This window comes from Salmo salar, chromosome 22 (genome assembly GCF_965601325.2).
Source record: "Salmo salar chromosome 22, fSalSal1, whole genome shotgun sequence".
In the NCBI taxonomy this organism is placed as follows: Eukaryota; Metazoa; Chordata; class Actinopteri; order Salmoniformes; family Salmonidae; genus Salmo; species Salmo salar.
The window spans coordinates 38188007-38207563 of record NC_138312.1 but is presented as its reverse complement, the minus strand read 5'-3'; the positions used below and the strand labels follow the sequence as shown (position 1 = coordinate 38207563).

The 19557-nt window shown below is 41.4% G+C and overlaps 1 protein-coding gene across 1 annotated transcript in view; it reads left to right on the top strand.

Moving 5' to 3' along the window:
* Positions 1-19557, top strand: part of LOC106583567 (citron Rho-interacting kinase) — a 62926-nt gene that overhangs the window by 2747 nt on the left and 40622 nt on the right. The window contains 6 exon segments of the mRNA XM_014167915.3: positions 9128-9237; positions 11918-12192; positions 14675-14728; positions 14730-14766; positions 15215-15358; positions 15591-15710. Of these exon segments, the coding sequence (XP_014023390.2) occupies positions 9128-9237; positions 11918-12192; positions 14675-14728; positions 14730-14766; positions 15215-15358; positions 15591-15710 (740 nt within the window).

Genomic DNA, 19557 nt, shown 5'->3' with positions numbered 1-19557 from the left:
TTGATCCACCTCTACACAGACGACACCATTCTGTATACATCTGGCCTTTCTGTGGACACTTAACAAACCTCCAAACGAGCTTCAATGCCATACAACTCCTTCCGTGGCCTCCAACTGCTTTTAAATGGTAGTAAAACTAAATGCATGCTCTTCAACCGATTGTTGCCCACACCCGCCCGCCAGACTAGCATCACTACTCTTGACGGTTCTGGAACCCTACAAATACCTAGGTGTCTGGTTAGACTGTAAACTCTCCTTCCAGTCTCACATTAAGCATCTCTAATCCAAAATTAAATCTAGAATCGGCTTCCTATTTCGCAACAAAGCCTCCTTCACTCATGCTTCCAAACATACCCTCGTAAACTTCACTACCCTACCGATCCTTGACTTCGGCGATGTAATTTACCAAATAGCCTCCAACACTCTACTCAGCAAACTGGATGTAGTCTATCACAGTGCCATCCATTCTGTCACCAAAGCCCAATATACTATCCACCACTGCAACCTATATGCTCTCATTGGCTGGCCCTCACTACATATTTGTCGCCAAACCCACTGGCTCCAGATCATTTATAAGTTATCTATAAGTCTCCACCTTATCTCAGCTCACTGGTCACCATAGCAATACCCACCCGTAGCACGCTCTCCAGCAGGTATGTTTCACTGGTCATCCCCAAAGCCAACACTTCTTTTGGCCGCCTTTCCTTCCAGTTCTCTGCTGCCAATGACTGGAACGAATTGCAAAAATTACTGAAGCTGGAGTCTTATCCCTCTCTAACTTTAAGCATCAGCTGTCAGAGCAGCTTACCGATCACTGTACCTGTACACAGCCAATCTGTAAATAGCACACCCAACTACCTCATCCCCATATTGTTATTTATCCTCTTGCTCTTTTGTACCCCAGTATCTCTACTTGCACACCATCATCTGCACATCTATCACTCCAGTGTTAATACTAAATTGTAATTATTTCCCCTCTATGGCCTATTTTTGCCTTACCTCCATAATCTTCTACATTTGCACACACTGTACATAGATTTTTCTATTGTGTTATTGACTGTACTTTTGTTTATGTTTAACTCTGTGTTGTTTTTGTCGCACTGCTTTGCTTTATCTTGGCCAGGTCGCTGTTGTAAATGAGAACTTGTTCTCAACTGGCCTACCTGGTTAAATAAAGGTGAAATAAAAAGATGCTTTATTAATTTCGGGCCCAGGCAATTTGGCTGGGAACAAATTTATTTTCCAGATATTTTAGGGATCTCTATAGATGTAGGCAAACGTTGGCCTTAGCTAGCCTGTTTTATACTTTAATCTGGCCCAGCACCTCTTATAAAGAGTACATTTTATGCATCGAGCTTTGTCAGTCCAGAGAATCCGGGTTTCGATGCAATTTGCCCATCTCTGCATTCTATTGTAATACACTATATATCCAATAGATGGCGCCATGTACCATCTGTTTCAGGCTGATTCCCAAAGATACACAGTACAGAATAGTACTATTGATTTTCAAAACATGTTATTTATGAATAATGTTTGCAGGGTATGCATGCTGCCAGGCCTTCCTTTTGATAACAAAAGCAAGTATATAAACAGAATGAATGCATTAATAGCATCTATAGACCAGAGTAAAGTTTGTTTTGTCCAAGCACTGTTCATTGGTTTAATTTTCGTTCCTTCACAGCCTTTTTTGAGCCACAGGGCTGAACATTGTGAAAAAGCCATCTTTAAAATTGGGGCAATTCTCCCTTTTTGCACAGTAATAGAAAATCGACAAAGCATTGCAGTCACATGTAGATTTTCATGTGTATCAACATAAATAGAAAAACCTTCCACGTTAGGCCTACTCTTAAAAGGTTATGGACTGTCATTCAATTTATAAAGCCCAAATGTGGCCCTTCAAATTGGCAGTTTACATGTTTTTTCCCACTTGACCTCATCACTACTATTGTGCGTTTTCCTCTCTGTACTCCGTTTGTGACTGGATCGCTCTATCCGATTGTTCCTGGGAATTTAGTGGGAGTAAAATATCCATACAAATGCCAAATGAGCAATGCATTGCTGCTCGGAACTACAGCCTAATAGATATTATCAGGGAGCTGAGCGGTTCAAATTGGAAAATAATGTATTTCTATGTCTCCTTCAGCTCAGTCAGCCCCCACCCCCAGCTCTGCTCTGCCCACACTTCCATACTGAGCCCAGTGAAAATACAAAGAATCCATCTCTATCCAAGTGTCAGACTGCTCCAAAGTGTCTCTCAGTACCTTGTTGCTAGGTAACGTCTTTAGAATGCTGCTGTTCATTCAGACTTCCTGACCATTCATGCGTTGCTGTATGCCTCTCGTCGCAGAACTTTTATTAACATCCCGACTAGTAGCTGCTGCCTTCATTGCTTCCTGTTTATATTTAGAATGCATGGACCAACAGCAGCACTGCTGGAATACAAGAGACATTGTTGCTTTACAGATACATTTTGGAGCTCTTGGTGGTTTAATATATGACCAATGACCATAGAAACTGTATGTTCTGGGTGTGGTGGTAATGCTTGTCTTTTTGCTTGGTTTGAAATAAACACAAAATAGACCAAGCCATTTGGTCACACAAGGCTCCAGTTTGTCTGATAACATATGACATTTTTTACCTTTATTTAACTAGGCAAATCAGTTAAGAACAAATTCTTATTTACAATGACGACCTACCGGGGGAACAGTGGGTTAACTGCCTTGTTCAGGGGCAGAAGGACAGCTCAGAGAGTCGATCCAGCAACCACTAGGCTACCTGCCGCACCGAGATGTTTGTCACGGTACTATGCGTATTTGTGTTTAATTTCCGTGTATGTGTTGATAGGCGATTGAGTACTTTCGGGTAGAGACCTGATGGCTCTGATGAACAGATATGAGGAGCAGTTTGATGAGGCCATGGCCCAGTTTTACCTGATCGAATTAGTGGGCCGCCATTCCACGCTGTGCATCAGATGGGTTTTTTAATACGCTCAAATGTGCTGCACACCTGTGTACTGCTTATGTGAATCCCAGAATAGCATTGTGACTGGTAGAGTCAAGGTTCAAATAAGGTTACTACAAGTATAAGAGCCAAATAATAGTCTCTTTTTGTTAGATCTCTCACCTGGGTTGTCAAATTGTTTGTTCTGGTCTCGGCTCCTCCCTGTCCTTCCATTCCCATTTGCTTTCTCCTGCATTCTCTCACATCCTTACCTCTTTCCTGTTGCAGAGATGTAAAATCAGAGAATGTTCTCATTGATCGCATGGGACACAACAAGTTAGTAGACTTTGGTTCAGCTGCCAAGCTCACTGCTAATAAAAAGTTAAAAGCTTTATTTTGAATGATCACACATCAGACAGTGACACAATTGTAAATACCAAAGGTAATGAATATACTGAAGATGATTCCTTATTTTTCATTTTGAATGTGTGGAGAAGGTTCCGCAAAAAAAATTAAACACAAATGGAATGCAATGGAAAATCGTTAACGACTCCAGCTACCCAAGCCATAGACTGTTCTCTCTGCTTCCAAATGGCAAGCAATACTGACATCAACAGGCTCCTGATCAGCTTCTATCCCCAAGCCATAAGACTGCAAAATAGCTAACAGAATGGCTACAGGGACGATCTGAGTTTACCTTGTACTGCTTTTTGTACCATCTCTATGCCCACTCACAGGACTCAACACACTCACTGCACACTGACACTCCAACATGCACACACATTTATACTGACTCCACACACACACACACACACACTCAAATACAATCATCATTTATGCTGCTGCTACTCTGTTTATCATATATCCTGATGCCTAGTCACCTTACCCCTATACATATCTACCTTTATACATAGTATCCCTGCACATTGTAAATATGGTATTGGAACTAGGGCTGTTGTGGTGACCGTATTACCGCCACACTGGCGGTCATGAAGGCAGTCAAATTCCACGTAACTGTTTAGTCACGGTAATAAGGCTCTGATGCCGCTGATGGTCATAGAAGTCTACCAAACTTGCTAACTGCCTGGTACTCAGCACTCTATTGTCCCTCTAATCACTCTGACATCAATCGAAATGTAATCGAAATTCTAATCAAACACTTCATAAGAGCCCATGAGCTCATGTTGCGTATCATTTCTATAGGCTATGCAATTGCGTGAGAAAACAGTGATGGTCTCTATTGAATAGAGGAACCCATCAGCTTTCTATAGGCTAGGCCTACAATATTTATTTCTCAACTTTGATAATATTAAGCACATTGCTTCTCTTTACAACAGGAGTATAACCTACCTGGCTGGCATGAAAATGAACCACAGGAAAATAATCCTCCAATCGCTACTTAAGTGCATAGATAACATCTATTTTCTTCCGCTGCCCTGGTTTCGAGACAGGTGCATGATAATGGTCCAGTCTAAATCAAAACAAATTTCACACATATACTAAATATTATACGTGAAGACAAGATTAAATCAAGAAAAGTCTGATGGGTGATAGGCTAATATTATAACTTCAACTATATATTATCACTGATGCCCAGCATAAGGCAAGAAACAAAGCATGCCTTTTTTTGCGACTTTTTTCAAATCAATCATAGCCTAGCCCATAGGCCTATATGCATTGATAAGGTTTGTATCACAACTAAAGTGGCCAAATAACTTTTTTAAATTGAGCACATTAATCCGCTTAACAATGGGTGTAGAGGCTAACTGGCATACATACCAGTTCAAGTCGGAAGTTTACATACACTTAGGTTGGAGTCATTAAAACTCATTTTTCAACCACTCCATACATTTCTTGTTAACAAACTATAGTTTTGGCAAGTTGGTTAGGACATCTACTTTGTGCATGACAAGTAATTTTTCAAACACTTGTTTACAGACAGATTATTTCACTGTATCACAATTCCAGTGGGTCAGAAGTTTACATACACTAAATTGACTGTGCCTTTAAACAGCTTGGAAAAATCCTGAAAATTATGTCATGGCTTTAGAAGCTTCTGATAGGCTAATTGACATCATTTGAGTCATTTGGAGGTGTACCTGTGGATGTATTTCAAGGCATACCTTCAAATGCAGTGCCTCTTTGCTTGACATCATGGGAAAAATAAAAAAAATCAGCCAAGACCTCAGAAAAAAATTGTAGACCTCCACAATCTGGCTAATCCTTGGGAGCAATTTCCAAACACCTGAAGGTGTCACGTTCATCTGTACAAACAATAGTATGCAAGTATAAACACCATGGGACCACGCAGCCGTCATACCACTCAGGAAGGAGACGCATTCTGTCGCCTAGAGATGAACGTACTTTGGTGCGAAAAGTGCAAATCAATCCCAGAACAACAGCAAAGGACCTTGTGAAGATCCTGGAGATAACAGGTACAAAATTATATCCACAGTAAAACGAGTCCTATATCGACATAACCTGAAAGGCCGCTCAGCAAGGAAGAAGCCACTGCTCCAAAACTGCCATAAAAAAGCCAGACTACGGTTTGTAACTGCACATGGGGACGAAGATCATACTTTTTGGAGAAATGTCCTCTGGTCTGATGAAACAAAAATAGACCTGTTTGGCCATAATGACCATCGTTATGTTTGGAGGAAAAAGGGGAAGGGTTGCAAGCCGAAGAACATCATCCCAACCGTGGCAGCATCATGTTGTGCAGGTGCTTTGCTGCAGGAAGGACTGGTGCACTTCACAAAATAGATGGCATCATGAGAAAGGAACCTTATGTGGATATATTGAAGCAACATCTCAAGACATCAGTCAGGAAGTTAAAGCTTGGTCACAAATGGGTCTTCCAAATGGACAATGACCCCAAGCATACTTCCAAAGTTGTGGCAAAATGGCTTAAGGACAACAAAGTTGTCACGTCCTGGCCAGTATAAGGGTTAATTGTCATTGTAGTTTGGTCAGGACGTGGCAGAGGGTATTTGGTTTATGTGGTTCGGGGTGGTGTGTTTGTTGTAGGGGATTTGATTTATGTATTCCGCGGTTTTTGGGCACTGTTCCTTGTTTATGTATTTCTATGTTGATCTAGCTGGTTGTATGTCTATGTTTGGTTAATTGGGGTTGGGACTCTCAATTGAAGGCAGGTGTTGTCTATTTGCCTTTGATTGAGAGTCCCATATAGTAGGGTGTGTTTATGTTTGTCTTTTGTGGGAGATTGTTTGTGAGCACTGCTTGTTGAGCCTGCCACACTGTTAGGTGTGAGTATCATTTATTGTTTTGTTTTTTCTCTGGATGCCTTACTCTTTTTTTGTGAATTATTTGAATGAGTATCCATATACCCACTGCATTTTGGTCTTCCCTGCAACACCACGACATAATTCGTGACAAAAGTCAAGGTATTTTAGTGGTCATCACAAAGCCCTGACCTCAATCCCATAGAAAAGTTGTGGGCAGAACTGAAAAAGCGGGTGCGAGCAGGAATGCCTACAAACCTGACTCAGTTACACCAGCTCTGTCAGTAGGAATGGGCCAAAATTCACAAAAAGCTTATTGTGGGAAGCTTGTGGAAGGCTACCCAAAACGTTTGACCCAAGTTAAACAATTTAAAGGCAATGCTACCAAATACTAATTGAGTGTATGTAAACTTCTGACCCACTGGGAATGTGATGAAAGAAATAAAAGCTGAAATAAATCACTCTACTATTATTCTGGCATTTTACATTCTTAAAATAAAGTGGGGATCCTAACTGACCTAAAACAGGGTGTTTTTACTAGGATTAAATGTCAGGGATTGTGAAAAACTGAGTTTAAATGTATTTGGCTAATGTGTATGTAAACTTCCAACTTCAACTGTATGCAGTACATGAGTTTCAGGTTTGGGGATGATAATTTTCACCATAAAAATGCACCTTTGATAATAAAAGCATTACATGCATAATCACATTTGCGGTCCCTTTTGATGGTGTTTTCCCGCTAAGTGGAACATTTAGCTTATAGCGTACTATGGTGTGTGCATTGCTGCATTTTTAATGTGAAGAAATAGCCTAATAGTTAATCAACATTTTAAGCTAAATGTTCTGAGCTGTTGCGTTAGCCTTATTGCATAAAACAGTCTTTTGATGCTAGTGGTTGTATTAATTTGGGATCTATCACATCCCACAACTTTCAAATCAAATCTGTCCCAGACCATGTTTGGAATATTTATTGCTCGCACAACAGAATACATCAACTTTTGTACTATGGGGATAGTAGATTGACATAGGCTAGTGCTTTTGCTGTTTCTTAGGCCTACTCATCTTGCTGGCTGACAAAAATTAAATGTGGACAGTTCTTCCAATATGCGCTTCAGAATTGGAAAAGGATGTGCGCAGTTGCGTCCCCGATGTGTCTGTCTTCACTTGTAGCCTGTGAGAAAGACCCGATCACGTGATGGAGAGTCATGTGAGTGAGAGGTGTTTCGGTGCACACAGCATGCAGGGAGAAGGGAATTATAGTTATTATACTCAGCCCAAGGGCATAACGGCCTCTGGCCGCAAAAGGCATGGATTCTTTTAGGGGGCATTACGGCCACACAAATTGATGCTGCTGGGAAATTCAAGGCATTATCAAGTCCTTGTCAAATTGTGAGTGAGAGATTGATGACGTGTGTGCAGCCAGCTCATGCCTTTCTTGCAACTTTTTTCAAAATCATCATTAGAGGCACATCATGCTATCAGACCTCAGGATAAGACCAGGATGCAGACAGTTCGAAGTAACAAAAGTTTATTACAAAAACAGGGGGCAGGCAAACGACAGGTCAAGGGCAGGCAGAGGTCAGTAATCCAGGGCACTGTCACAAGGTACAGAACGGCAGGGTCAGGGCAGGCAGAATGGTCAAAACCTGGAAAACAGGGACTAGAGAGAAAACAGGAGTATGGCAAAACCGCTGGTAGGCTGAACAAGACGAACTGGCAACAGACAAACAGAGAACACAGGTATAAATACACAGGGGATAATGGGGCAGATGGGTGACACCTGGAAGGGGGTGGAGACAAGCACAAAGACAGGTGAAACAGATTAGGGTGTGACAATGCAGCCTTAGAATGTAATATAAATCTAAACATATAGCCCAACATTTGTATCACAACTAAAGTTACATAAATAACTCTACATGAAGCATATAGGAGTACCTGTTTCTTTGTTAACTGCTTTTATTCAGCTTTGTTCAATTTTATTCTTCATACTATAAAATAATGCAATGGAATTCTAAGAAAATCTTGTCTGCTAAATGAACTAGTGCAGACCACAGCCATATGGCATAGCCAGATAAGGACCAAACATGAGGATAACTCTGAGTATGCGATTCTATTCTTCTGAAATAGACAACATTTTCTTCATATCATGTTTCTTTAGACCTGTCTAAAATAAATAATGGATTTATTGGGAAGGTGTAAGCTATATTATATGGATTTCTTAGACTTTCTAAAATGTAGATGTTCCAAAGGTTTGCACCAGTGGAAGCCAGGAGATGCTAAATGTGTTTAAGTAAAAATGGTCCATTACCATGAGACCAGCAGTTATTTGCTTGACAATCACCAGCTTACGAAATTTCGTGAACGCCACAGCCCTAATTGGAACTGACCCTGTATTGTATATATATATATATATATATATTCTTACTTTCTCATGTTCTTATTTCTGGAGTGTTTTTGTTCTACCTTATATGTTATTTGTAGTGCTACATTGATATTGATTACTGCATTGTTGGGTTTGGAGCTTGCAAGAAAGGCCTTTCACTGAACTTGTGCACGTGACATTAAAACTACCTGTTGACTGTTATATTTATGTTGGTAACTGGTTTATAATAGCAATAAGGCACCTCCTGGGGTTTATGATATATGGCCAAATTGCCACTACTAAGGGCTGTATGCAGGTACTCCACTATGCATTGTGCATAAGAACAGCCCTTAGGCGTGGTATATTGGCCAATATACCACACCTCCTTGGTCCTTAATGCGTAAATATAATAGCAGTTATAACTTTCATATAATAACTTTGATTAAATGTGGAGATGATGACTAAGGTGACAGTAACTCTGATGTCCATTTTGCAGGTGGTAACCCCCAGGGTACCTGTTGGGACGCAGTACTACCTGTCCTCTGAGGTGTTGAGAGCTATGAAAGGGGGTGTCCCAGTGTAGCTACGGCCTGGAGTGTGACTGGGGCCATTGCCTACGAGATCATCTACATCAAGTCTCCCGTCACTGATGGCACCGCCACCAAGACCTCCCACAATATCATGAACTTCCAGGTAGATCCCTTTTCCAATATACACTAGGGCTTGAATTGCCAGGGACCTCACAATTCGATATTATCACGATACTTAGGTGCCAACACAATATGTATTCCCACAATTCTATATGATTCGATACTAAGGTTTTGTTGTGATTTGATGTTACAAACATATTGCTCACTATGTCTGCTACAGAGAGCATGAGAAAATGTGTTTTGACTATAGACAGACCCACCACTCACTGTGCTTCCGAATAAAGAAAATATATTGTACACAGCGAAATCCACACACACACACGCGCACAGTAGTAGTAGTAGTAGTAGTAGGATTCACTGTAGTGGGGGGGGTGTTGATGACAGATCGCTGTGTGTGGGATCCTCAGGTGTGCACACACACACACACACAATGTAGAGCTTATTCATTACACTAGGATGAGGTAACATTCATGAGAGAAAAGCTTGAGTGTTAGAGTTCAGAATCACTGAATAGCACTAAGATGGGATTAGAAGATGGCAAGAGCCTTTAAATAACTTAAGGTATAGGGGGCAGTATTTTCGATTTCGGATGAAAAGCGTGCCCAGAGTAAACGGCCTAATACTCGGGCCCAGAGTCCAATATTTGCATATTATTAGTAGATTTGGATAGGAAACACTCTGACGTTTCTAAAACTGTTTGAATGATGTCTGTGAGTATAACAGAACTCATATGGCAGGCAAAAACCTGAGAAAAAAATCCAACCAGGAAGTGGGAAATCTGATGCTTGTAGTCTTTTCAAGTCATTGCCTATCTAACACACAATGACTTAGGGTTCATTTTGCACTTCAAGGCTTCCACTAGATGTCAACAGTCTTTAGAACCTAGTTTCAGGCTTTTGCAGTGAACAGAGAGCGAACAAGAAGGCCGGGAAGTTGGTGACTCAGAAAATGACATGAGTTCATTGGCACGCATTCACGTGATGAGGTAGCTGTGTTCCATAATGTTTTTCAAGACATTGGAATCGTCCGGTTGGAATATTATTGAAGTTTTATGTTAAAAAGGCCCTAAAGATTGATGCTATACAACGTTTGACATGTTTCAACAAACGTAAATATAACTTTTTTTGACTTTTCGTCATGAAATTTTCAACGTGCTTCCTACATTTGGAGTAGCTTACTGAACGCGCAAACAACAAGGATGTATTTGGACATAAATTATGGACTTTATCGAACAAAACAACATTTATTGTGGACCTGGGATTTCTGGAAGTGCCTTCTGATGAAGATCAAAGGTAAGTGAACATTTATAATGCTTTTTATGATTTTAGATGACTCCAAAATGGCGGGTATCTGTATTGCCTGATGTATTTTTCTGAGCGCCGTACTCAGATTATTGCAAAGTGTGCTTTCCCCGTCAAACTTTTTTGAAATCTGTCACAGCGGTTGCAATAAGGAGATGTTTATCTATAATTCTTTGAATAACAGTTTATCAACGTTTATGATGAGTATTTTTGTAAATTGTTGTGCTGATTCAGCAGCAGTTTTGGAGGCAAAATATTTTCTGAACATCACGCGCCAACGTAAAATGGGGTTTTTGTATATAAATATGAACTTTATCGAGCAAAGCATACATGTATTGTGTATGAAGTCCTATGAGTGCCATCTGATGAAGATCAAAGGTTAGTGAATATTTTTGCTGTATTTTTGGTTTTTGTGATGTCCTTGCTTGGAAAATGTCTGTGTGGTTTTTCTTGAAGTTTATGTCCTAACATAATCTAATTTTATGCTTTCGCCGTAAAGCCTTTTTGAAAACGGACAATGTGGTTAGATTAACGAGAAGTTTCTTTAAAATGGTGTAAAATAGTTGATTGTTTGAGAAAATGAAATAAGATTTTTGCTGTTTTGTATTTCGCGCCATGCTATTTCGCTGGCTGTTGAATAGTGTGTCCCGCAGGTGGGACGGTCACGTCCCACCTAGCCCATAGAAGTAATTGACCAGATATGGCAAATTTCCTCATTGATGGTCACCATTTACAATTGTTGTCAGCGTAAATAGACGAACCTGTGAAATTAGAATTACTGTGAGCAATTCTATTTTTATAAGAGGATCTACTGGAATGTCTTTCCTTCCATGAAAGAACTATGATGTGTTGACCCTGATGGAAAGAAAATTGTAGCTAAATTCAGTTGCGAGTGTCGCCTGTCCAGGCACGTGACCATAGAGCTACTGTATTAGGATCCTTTGTTTAATTGACATGTTCTATTAATTGTCTATCATATCAGATGTGGCCTGGGTGGCTGTTCACCCGCCCAGATTAAATGGGCTATTTGTCAAATATGCTATAATCTAAGGAACGTTAGTGAATCCAAATACTTCATAGGGATAAAATGCTGTTAAAGATCATCATAAGATGGTGTGATTGCTGTGTGTCTGAAATGCAGAATTGTGTGTGGGTTTGTGTGATTGGTTTGTGTTTGTGTGTTGTGGGGCTGTGTTTGTTGACAATTGAGTGAGTGCAGAGCAGAGCAGATAGAGCGCTAGGCTATAGGGCTCCAGCTGATTAGCCCGAGCTGCTGCAGTGAAAGAGAGAGAGGGAGACACTACAGTGTATGTATTAATGGGAGAGAGAGAGGGAGACAGAGGAGATTGTGTGTGCACGCCAGTTGCTGCGCTACATCCCCTCTCCTGCCTCACTCTTCTATCACTCCCCCATTTGTTTTAAATCTGTTGCCGCTTTCACGGCTTACCTCTCTCTCTCGCTCACTCTCTTCCTCATTCGTTCTTTTCTCCCTTCCCTCCTCCCGCAGCCCTCCCTCCCTTCGTGCAGACGCTCCGCGCCGAAGATGATACCTCCAATTTTGAGGAGCCTCCGGAGAAGCCTCGGCCCTGGCGAGTGGATGCCTAGCGAGATCCCGTGCGGCCGAGCTTCCAGGGCCAGGACCTGCCCTTTCTAGGCTGGTTCTTCAGCAGGGCGTTGACAGCACTGGCCAAGTCTGAGTAAGTACTGTACCTTGAGCTGCATCAGTCAGTCGAACCCCTCTCCTCTCCCCTAGATAAAGTGTCAGTCACAGGTGGTGGCTGGTTTGCCTTGTGGGTTGAAATTGAGCATTGCCACAGCAACTTCACAGCAACACTCTTCAGGTATCCTCCAACCATGTCTTTCTATATGCTGCCTGGGTCTATTGGCTGTTTTTTTCTCATCCTGCAGTGCCAGTGCTTGGATGGTGGCTTTATAATGGCTTGGTGGCGATGTGCTGTCAGACAGAATGAGGGGATTCCCCCCCTCTCTCCTTTTTCCTTGGAGACAAGCCCCTATTTCATGCATTCTAACTGACGGTTTTTACCATTGAAACACAGCTGTCTGATTGAGAAATTAATGTTGGGATTGAGAATGAGAGGAGTGCCAGTGGTTTGTTGGCATCTGTCTACCTCTTCGACTGCTGTGGAGATCAGACCGATCAGAGCTGTGTGGTAGGAGAATGTAGCTTGCTTCTATTACTGAACCTTCACAGAGCTGGTTGGTATTCCGGTGAGTGTGTCGATGTCGTGCACTGCTGTGAGGTAGAGGAGACTCTCCCTCTTCTCGCCAGTTGTGTGCATGTTAAGGGGCTCTGTCTTTGTTATTGCCCTGTGATGTATAACGGCTTTGCCAGTTTAACAGCGGGGTGGCTTGGTTGGTAATTGACTCAACTAGTTAGTGGTTTGCTAAATGCTAATTCCCTAATAATGCCCCAGCTGCATTTCTAGCACTGACTGTTCCCTGCAGCAGGTTAATTGCAGAAGCTGCTAGATACAGAGGAGCAGGAGGACAAAAAATATTCAACAAAAAGCAAGATTGGGCTAGTCAGAGAAAGGAGGGATGCAGATTGGTGAAGATAATGTATTTCTATGGAAACCAGGATGTTATTTGTCCCCACCCCCATTGTTCTCCCTTTCTTTCTCTCTCTCCCCCGCTCTCTTCCCTGTTTTTACATTCACATATTTTTGCTTCTCTCCCACGGTGCTGTAGATCTCTAACAAACAGTGATCTGTTTTGGGGTTTCTTTTTCGCTCTGCTTTTAATGATAACAAACAAGCAGCTCAATCAAGACAGAAGTTTGTGTTACCTATGCAGAATTGATTAAAATGCTCATTATGCCCAATGAGGGGAAAATGCAGATCAATCCAGGCAAAATGCAAATAGCATCTGTTTAGCAGACTAGGAGCAGATGGGATCTCCTGTAGCTGACCTGTGCAAACATGTAACCACACAGAACCTGCCCAGCCATCAGTCCTGTCTATCTTAGACAATGTAGCCAGCACTGACCATCCATCCATTACCTCTGCACAGTGTGATGCCGGCAGCAATACCCATCGTGTGTTCGCTGTTCGCCAGCCTCCGTCTCTCCCAGGGGCATTGAGATGAAGGATATATCTCGCTCAGTACGCCCTCAAGGAAAACTGGTGCTGATTTTGGTGGATGCATGTACCCATCTGTCATTTCAATGTATCAGTCAGTTTCAATCTGTATTCATGTGTTGGTGGTCCTGATCACTCTAGGAAATGTGTTGTGTTTACATAGCAGATTTCTATAGTTTGGTTTTTGACAATTTTCTCATGGTTTGTATGTTCATAATTTGACAGACCATTTGTCGTTATGTAAACAAGATTCTCTGTGATAGATATTGGTGAAACTGGAATCTATATTGCATGCATATGAAAATATTCATTAATGTCATTCACATCTTTTTATAGTAGTCAGGGAAAATACAATATGGTTCAAACATAATCCTTTTTGATTGAATCTATAAAAACATGTTTTCCATCAGAGCTGGCCAGAAAACTAAATGGATCCCTGTGAGATTTACATTTACACAGAAATGAAGTGCTATATGATATACTGTGATCTGTAGTGGTTAAGGAATGACAGCAAGATAAGTCTTCATTTTTTCAGAGTTAGGAGTAAACAAATGATGTCTAGAGCTATGGCAACAAAAACATAAGCCCCAAAACAATGAAGCCTATGATAAAAAACAAGTGAAGAAAGTCTCTTATTTTAAGTCGATAGTTCCGTCCTCCAACATCAAGCGGCCGATGTATTGTACCTTCCCTTTAATATCTTTAATCCTCTCAATTAGTCATCTAATTACCACAAATTAACCTTCTAAGCATTAGAGGTTTCACTTCAAATTCAATGTCTGCCGACTGTCTTGACTTTTCAGATTGACTCAACATAGTCTAGAATAGATGGGCGCTATACCAAATTATATTGAGAGGAGAAATAGGCCTAGCTGCTTTGAAGCAAAGCTAAATGAAATGGTATTATAAATGCATTATAGTTGAGCTTGAATGGCAGTCATGAAATAAGCTATTGAGTGCCAATAAGAATTACACATTCGTCAAACTCAAGGAGCATATGCCTTTGCGTTCAATTCTAAATGTATTTATTTTTGCCAAAGAATGGTGTATTAAATGTTTTCTCCCCTATGTCTTGTCCTAGGCCAGTGGCTTCAGGTCTCAACTCTCCTGCCAAAACCAACTCCATGGAGAAAAAGCCAAGAACTAGTTGAAACTCAAGACAAATGTTACAAGGTAATGTGCAGCTTTTGTTTTTTTTAGCTTTTTCCCCTGGAAATGGGCCACATGTTAATGAGTATTTTATCTTTATTTTAATAACTAATTGAAAATCACGGAGAAATTAGGAGATTGTAGTGGAGTTAGAATGTGGATGATGTGCAGCATAGCATACATGACAGACTCTCTAGCTGGGTATTGATTTCAGTGCAACTATAACCAATATAGTCTTATCTAGAATCAGCTTTTAAACCAATCAATAACAGTTCATTAATTATGTATTGATTACCATTTATCTCCTGCCCTATCTTGTGACATTTACAGTGATATAGGGCAAACTTTAAATATAAGCACCTTTTGAGTGACAATATTGCTTCTCCTTTGATAAAATTGTATACAACTCTGAGAAACCTTTGAGTAACAGTGCAATATTCCGTTTCGGTGTCTCTTGTGGCTTACGCCCTAGATGGAGCAGGAGATCTCTAGGTTTCAGCGCAAGATGACTGACCTGGAGTCAGTTCTGCACCAAAAGGATGTGGAGCTTAAGGCCTCTGAGACCCAGAGGACCATCCTGGAGCAGGACCTGGCCACATACATCACAGAGTGCAGCGTGAGTGCATTATTATAGTGCATGATCTCAAAATATGTCAGTGTGTTGGTTTCTTATCTACATCTATACATACAGTAACTACATCAGAGTTCAGTTCAGTGTGACTACCTTATAGTGTGTATACTGTTACATCCATGTTGCAGTGATGTATTTTAATGCATTGTGATTCAATTACAAAGTAATTTTTGTGCATGCGTGTGTGTGTGTGTGTGTGATATATGTGTTTCACCAGAGCTTAAAGCGCAGCCTGGAGGCAGCCCGTGTGGAGGTGTCTCAGGAGGATGACAAGGCTCTGCAGCTGCTGCATGACATCAGAGAGCAGAGCAACAAGATGCAGGAGATCAAGGAACAGGTAGAATTATACTCCCTTACCGGTGAACATCATGCATACTAAACTCACACCAGGGGTTGTATGCATCAAGCATCTCAGAGTATGAGTTCTGATCTAGGATCAGGCCCCCCTGTCCATCCATCTTAGCCTATCCGTATGACGTAAAAGGCTAAACGGATCGTAAAATCAGCACCTACTCTGAGACACTTGATACATACGGCACCAAACCTACTAACTAACCCTCTGCCTTTGAGTTGTAACACAAACTAAGGCTGTGTCCCAAACTCAAGACATTTCCCCTTGTTAGATGTTCTTCTAAAGGAAACACCATTTTGTAGACTTTCCCAAAATCTACAACAGATAAAATGCACTCTAGTAAGAACCAATGATGTATATCTATGATCAGGACTCCTGAAATCACTGAATGGTCGGTGAGAACCATTTTAGTTCATTGTGTAGCCCAGGCCTAGCCAGTCCAGTGTTACTGTTCTGCTCTTCCATCTCTGCCTCATATCTGCATTATACAGTCATCATTGGAACATCCATCATACAGGAAACTCTTTCACATTTGCAATGCATATACACTTTAATGCAGTATATTGCACTCATTACCAATTCCTCTCACTACAGTATTTCTCTCTTTATTATAACTCAATTCTGTGACCCTTCAAACATTGTGTGTGTCTATCCTTTGTAGAAACTAGCCTGGCGTAGCTCTGCAGTCTAACTCTTTGGTCTGGTGTAAATCTCTGGGTGAATGTCTGTGGTAGGACATCTAGGAGCCAGTGGATTATGCCCTCTGTGGCAGGCAGCAGTATGAGAGAGGGAGAGTTCCACACCCACCATAGGGATCAGGCTTAGCAAGCCTCTCTTTGTCTGTGATTCATCATCATATACTGTCCAGCAGCAAAAAGGCTCATTCTACGGCTGTTAGTACAACAAGTCGTTTAATCCCACCGTCTCAATGAGAGGCTCATTCTACTGCTGTTAGTACAACAAACTAGCCCTGGTCGGATATTATCAATTAGAAATGGGTTTGTGAATCATAAATGGAAAAGAGTACTATTTATTTTGACATTATAATGAAAAGGAAGCGGTTTGCCATCCTGAAGGCTGGATGTCATTATAGCAGGGGTCTCCAGCAGGTCAATCACAGCCCACCTATGAGTTGCTCACCAAACAATTCTGAAAGTATATGTATTTTTCATGTGTTCCATCGCAAAATATAATCAACAAATATCACAAGTAGAAGACACCTCAAGCTCCCGGCTACTATCCAGTCAAATCCACATTGGCATTATCCCACCCCAGGTTAGGCTTAAAAAGGTAACACAATGTCTCCCAAATAATTTCCAGCAACGTTGCCCCTGTATTTGTCTCATTCACTTCGTATAGCCAGTAGAGAGAGAGAATTGTTTTTCCCAGCCCTTTAAAATAGTTTTCCGTTTGTGATTTAAGCATGGACATGGACTCAGAACATCCAATTGTATTGTTTCTCTATGAATAATTGTAGTTTTGAGAGTGAAAAACTGAAAAAAAATCCCAAAACCAGGAAAAACAGAATTCAGAAAAATACAAAGAGAGCCTTTTGAAAGCTAGGGTAAAATGTATGAGTAGCTTGCAATGTTTCATAATTTAAAATTAGCTCTCATGCGTCACTGCACAGCTATTTTCAGGTTTCTCCAGAGACATTCGATCGTGTTCAAGTCCAGGCTCTGGCTGGGCCACTCAAAGACATTCAGAGACTTGTCCCGAAGCCACTCCTGCATTGTCTTGGCTGTGTGCTTAGGGTCATTGTCCTGTTGGAAAGTGAACATTCGCCCCAGTCTGAGGTCCTGAGTGCACTGGAGAAGGATTTCATCAAGGATCTCTGTACTTTGCTCTGTTCATCTTTCCCTCGATCCTGGCTAGTCTCCCAGTCCCTGCCACTGAAAAACATCCCCACAGCATGATGCTGCAAACACCATGCTTCACCGTATGGATGGTGCCAGGTTTCCTCCAGATGACACTTGGCATTCAGGCCAAAGACTTCAATCTTGGTTTCATCAGACCAGAGAATCTGGTTTCTCATTGTTTGAGAGTCTTTAGGTGCCTTTTGGCAAACTCCAAGCGGGCTGTCATGTGCCTTTTACTGAGGAGTGGCTTCCGCTCTACAATGAAGGCCTGATTGGTGGAGTGCTGCAGAGATGGTTGTCCTTCTGGAAGGTTCTCCCATCTCCACAGAGGAACTCTAGAGCTCTGTCAGAATGACCATAGGGTTCTTGGTCACCTCCCTGACCAAGGCACTTCTCCCCCGATTGCTCAGTTTGGCCAGGCAGCCAGCTCGAGGAAGAGTCTTGGTGGTTCCAAACTTCTTCCGTTAAAGAATGATGGAGGCCACTGAGTACTTGGACCTTCAATGCTGTGGAAAGTTTTGGTACCCTTCCCCAGATCTGTGCCTCGACACAATCCTAAATCGGAGCTCTATGGACAATTCCTTCAACCTCATGGCTTGGTTTTTTTATCTGACATGCACCGTCAACTGTGGGACCTTATATAGACAGGTGTGTGCCTTTCCAAATAATGTCCAATCAATTGAATTTACCACAGGTGGACTCCAATCAAGTTGTAGAAATGTCTCATGGATGATCAATGGAAACAGGACGCACCCGAGCTGAATTTCAAGTCTCATATCAAAGGGTCTGAATATTTATGAAAATACGTTTTTTTTTATTTTTATAAATTAGCCACTTTGTCATTATGGGGTATTGTGTGTGTGTAGATTGCTGAGTTTTTTAAAAAGGTATTTAATACATTTTAGAATAAGGCTGTCGTGTAACAAAATTAGGAAAAAGTAAAGGGGTCTGAATACTTTCCAAATGCACTGTATTAAGTGTTGTAGTACTCGAGACGTCCGATCCTGAGACCACATATTGAGTCTCTCGTGTCAGATACATTTCTTTTTGGTCTCGGACAGTGAGGACTCGTAACCAGACCAGCGGAGTAAAGAACTCATAATTATCAGCTTCCATTCAGTCAGCGCAGACAAGCGCGTTGCAAGGCCAAATATATACACTCCTTTCTTGAAAAATGTATATCTTTTCACCTATTGAAACCTGGGATTCATACTTTACTGGTAACATTACTGTCTTTTACTTTCATTGAAAAATATCCTCAAACTTTGTCTGAATTTACTTGACTTGCTGATAGGGAATAGTGGGGGAAATTGTTGGAAAGTTGCGTGCTCACTATTAGTAAGGGGAGACGTGGAAATTGTTACATAGGTCTTTAGATCTATTATAGACGTTAGCGCAGTGGCGAACATAGGCCTTCAGTGTGTGACCGGCTCTTGATGATAAAAGGACAGCAACCGTAATACCAGCAATCATGTAGGAGAGTGCACTTTTTGTAAAACATGAAAGGGCCAGTGGAGGGTATACACAGGTATTTGCCCCATACCCGCTTTCTTTTTCAGTGGGCATTGCGTATACTCACTTCTTAATCCCTTCTGTTGTGTATAAAAGTAGTGTAGTGGAGGTATACTACATATTAATGATGTAGTACAATAGCGAAATCATGCACAAAGTAGCGATCAAAAGTATGTGGACACCTGCTTGACGAACATCTCATTCCAAAATCACGGGCATTAATATGGAGTTGGTCCCCTCTTTACTGCTATAACAGCTTCCACTAGATGTTGGAACATTGTTGTGGAGACTTGCTTCCATTCAGCCACAAGAGCATTAGTGAGGTCGGGCACTGATGTTGGGCGATTAGGCCTGGCTCGCAGTCGGCGTTCCAATTCATCCCATGGGGTTGAGGTCAGGGCTCTGTGCACGCCAGTCAAGTTCTTCCACACCGATCTTGACAAACCATTTCTATATGGACC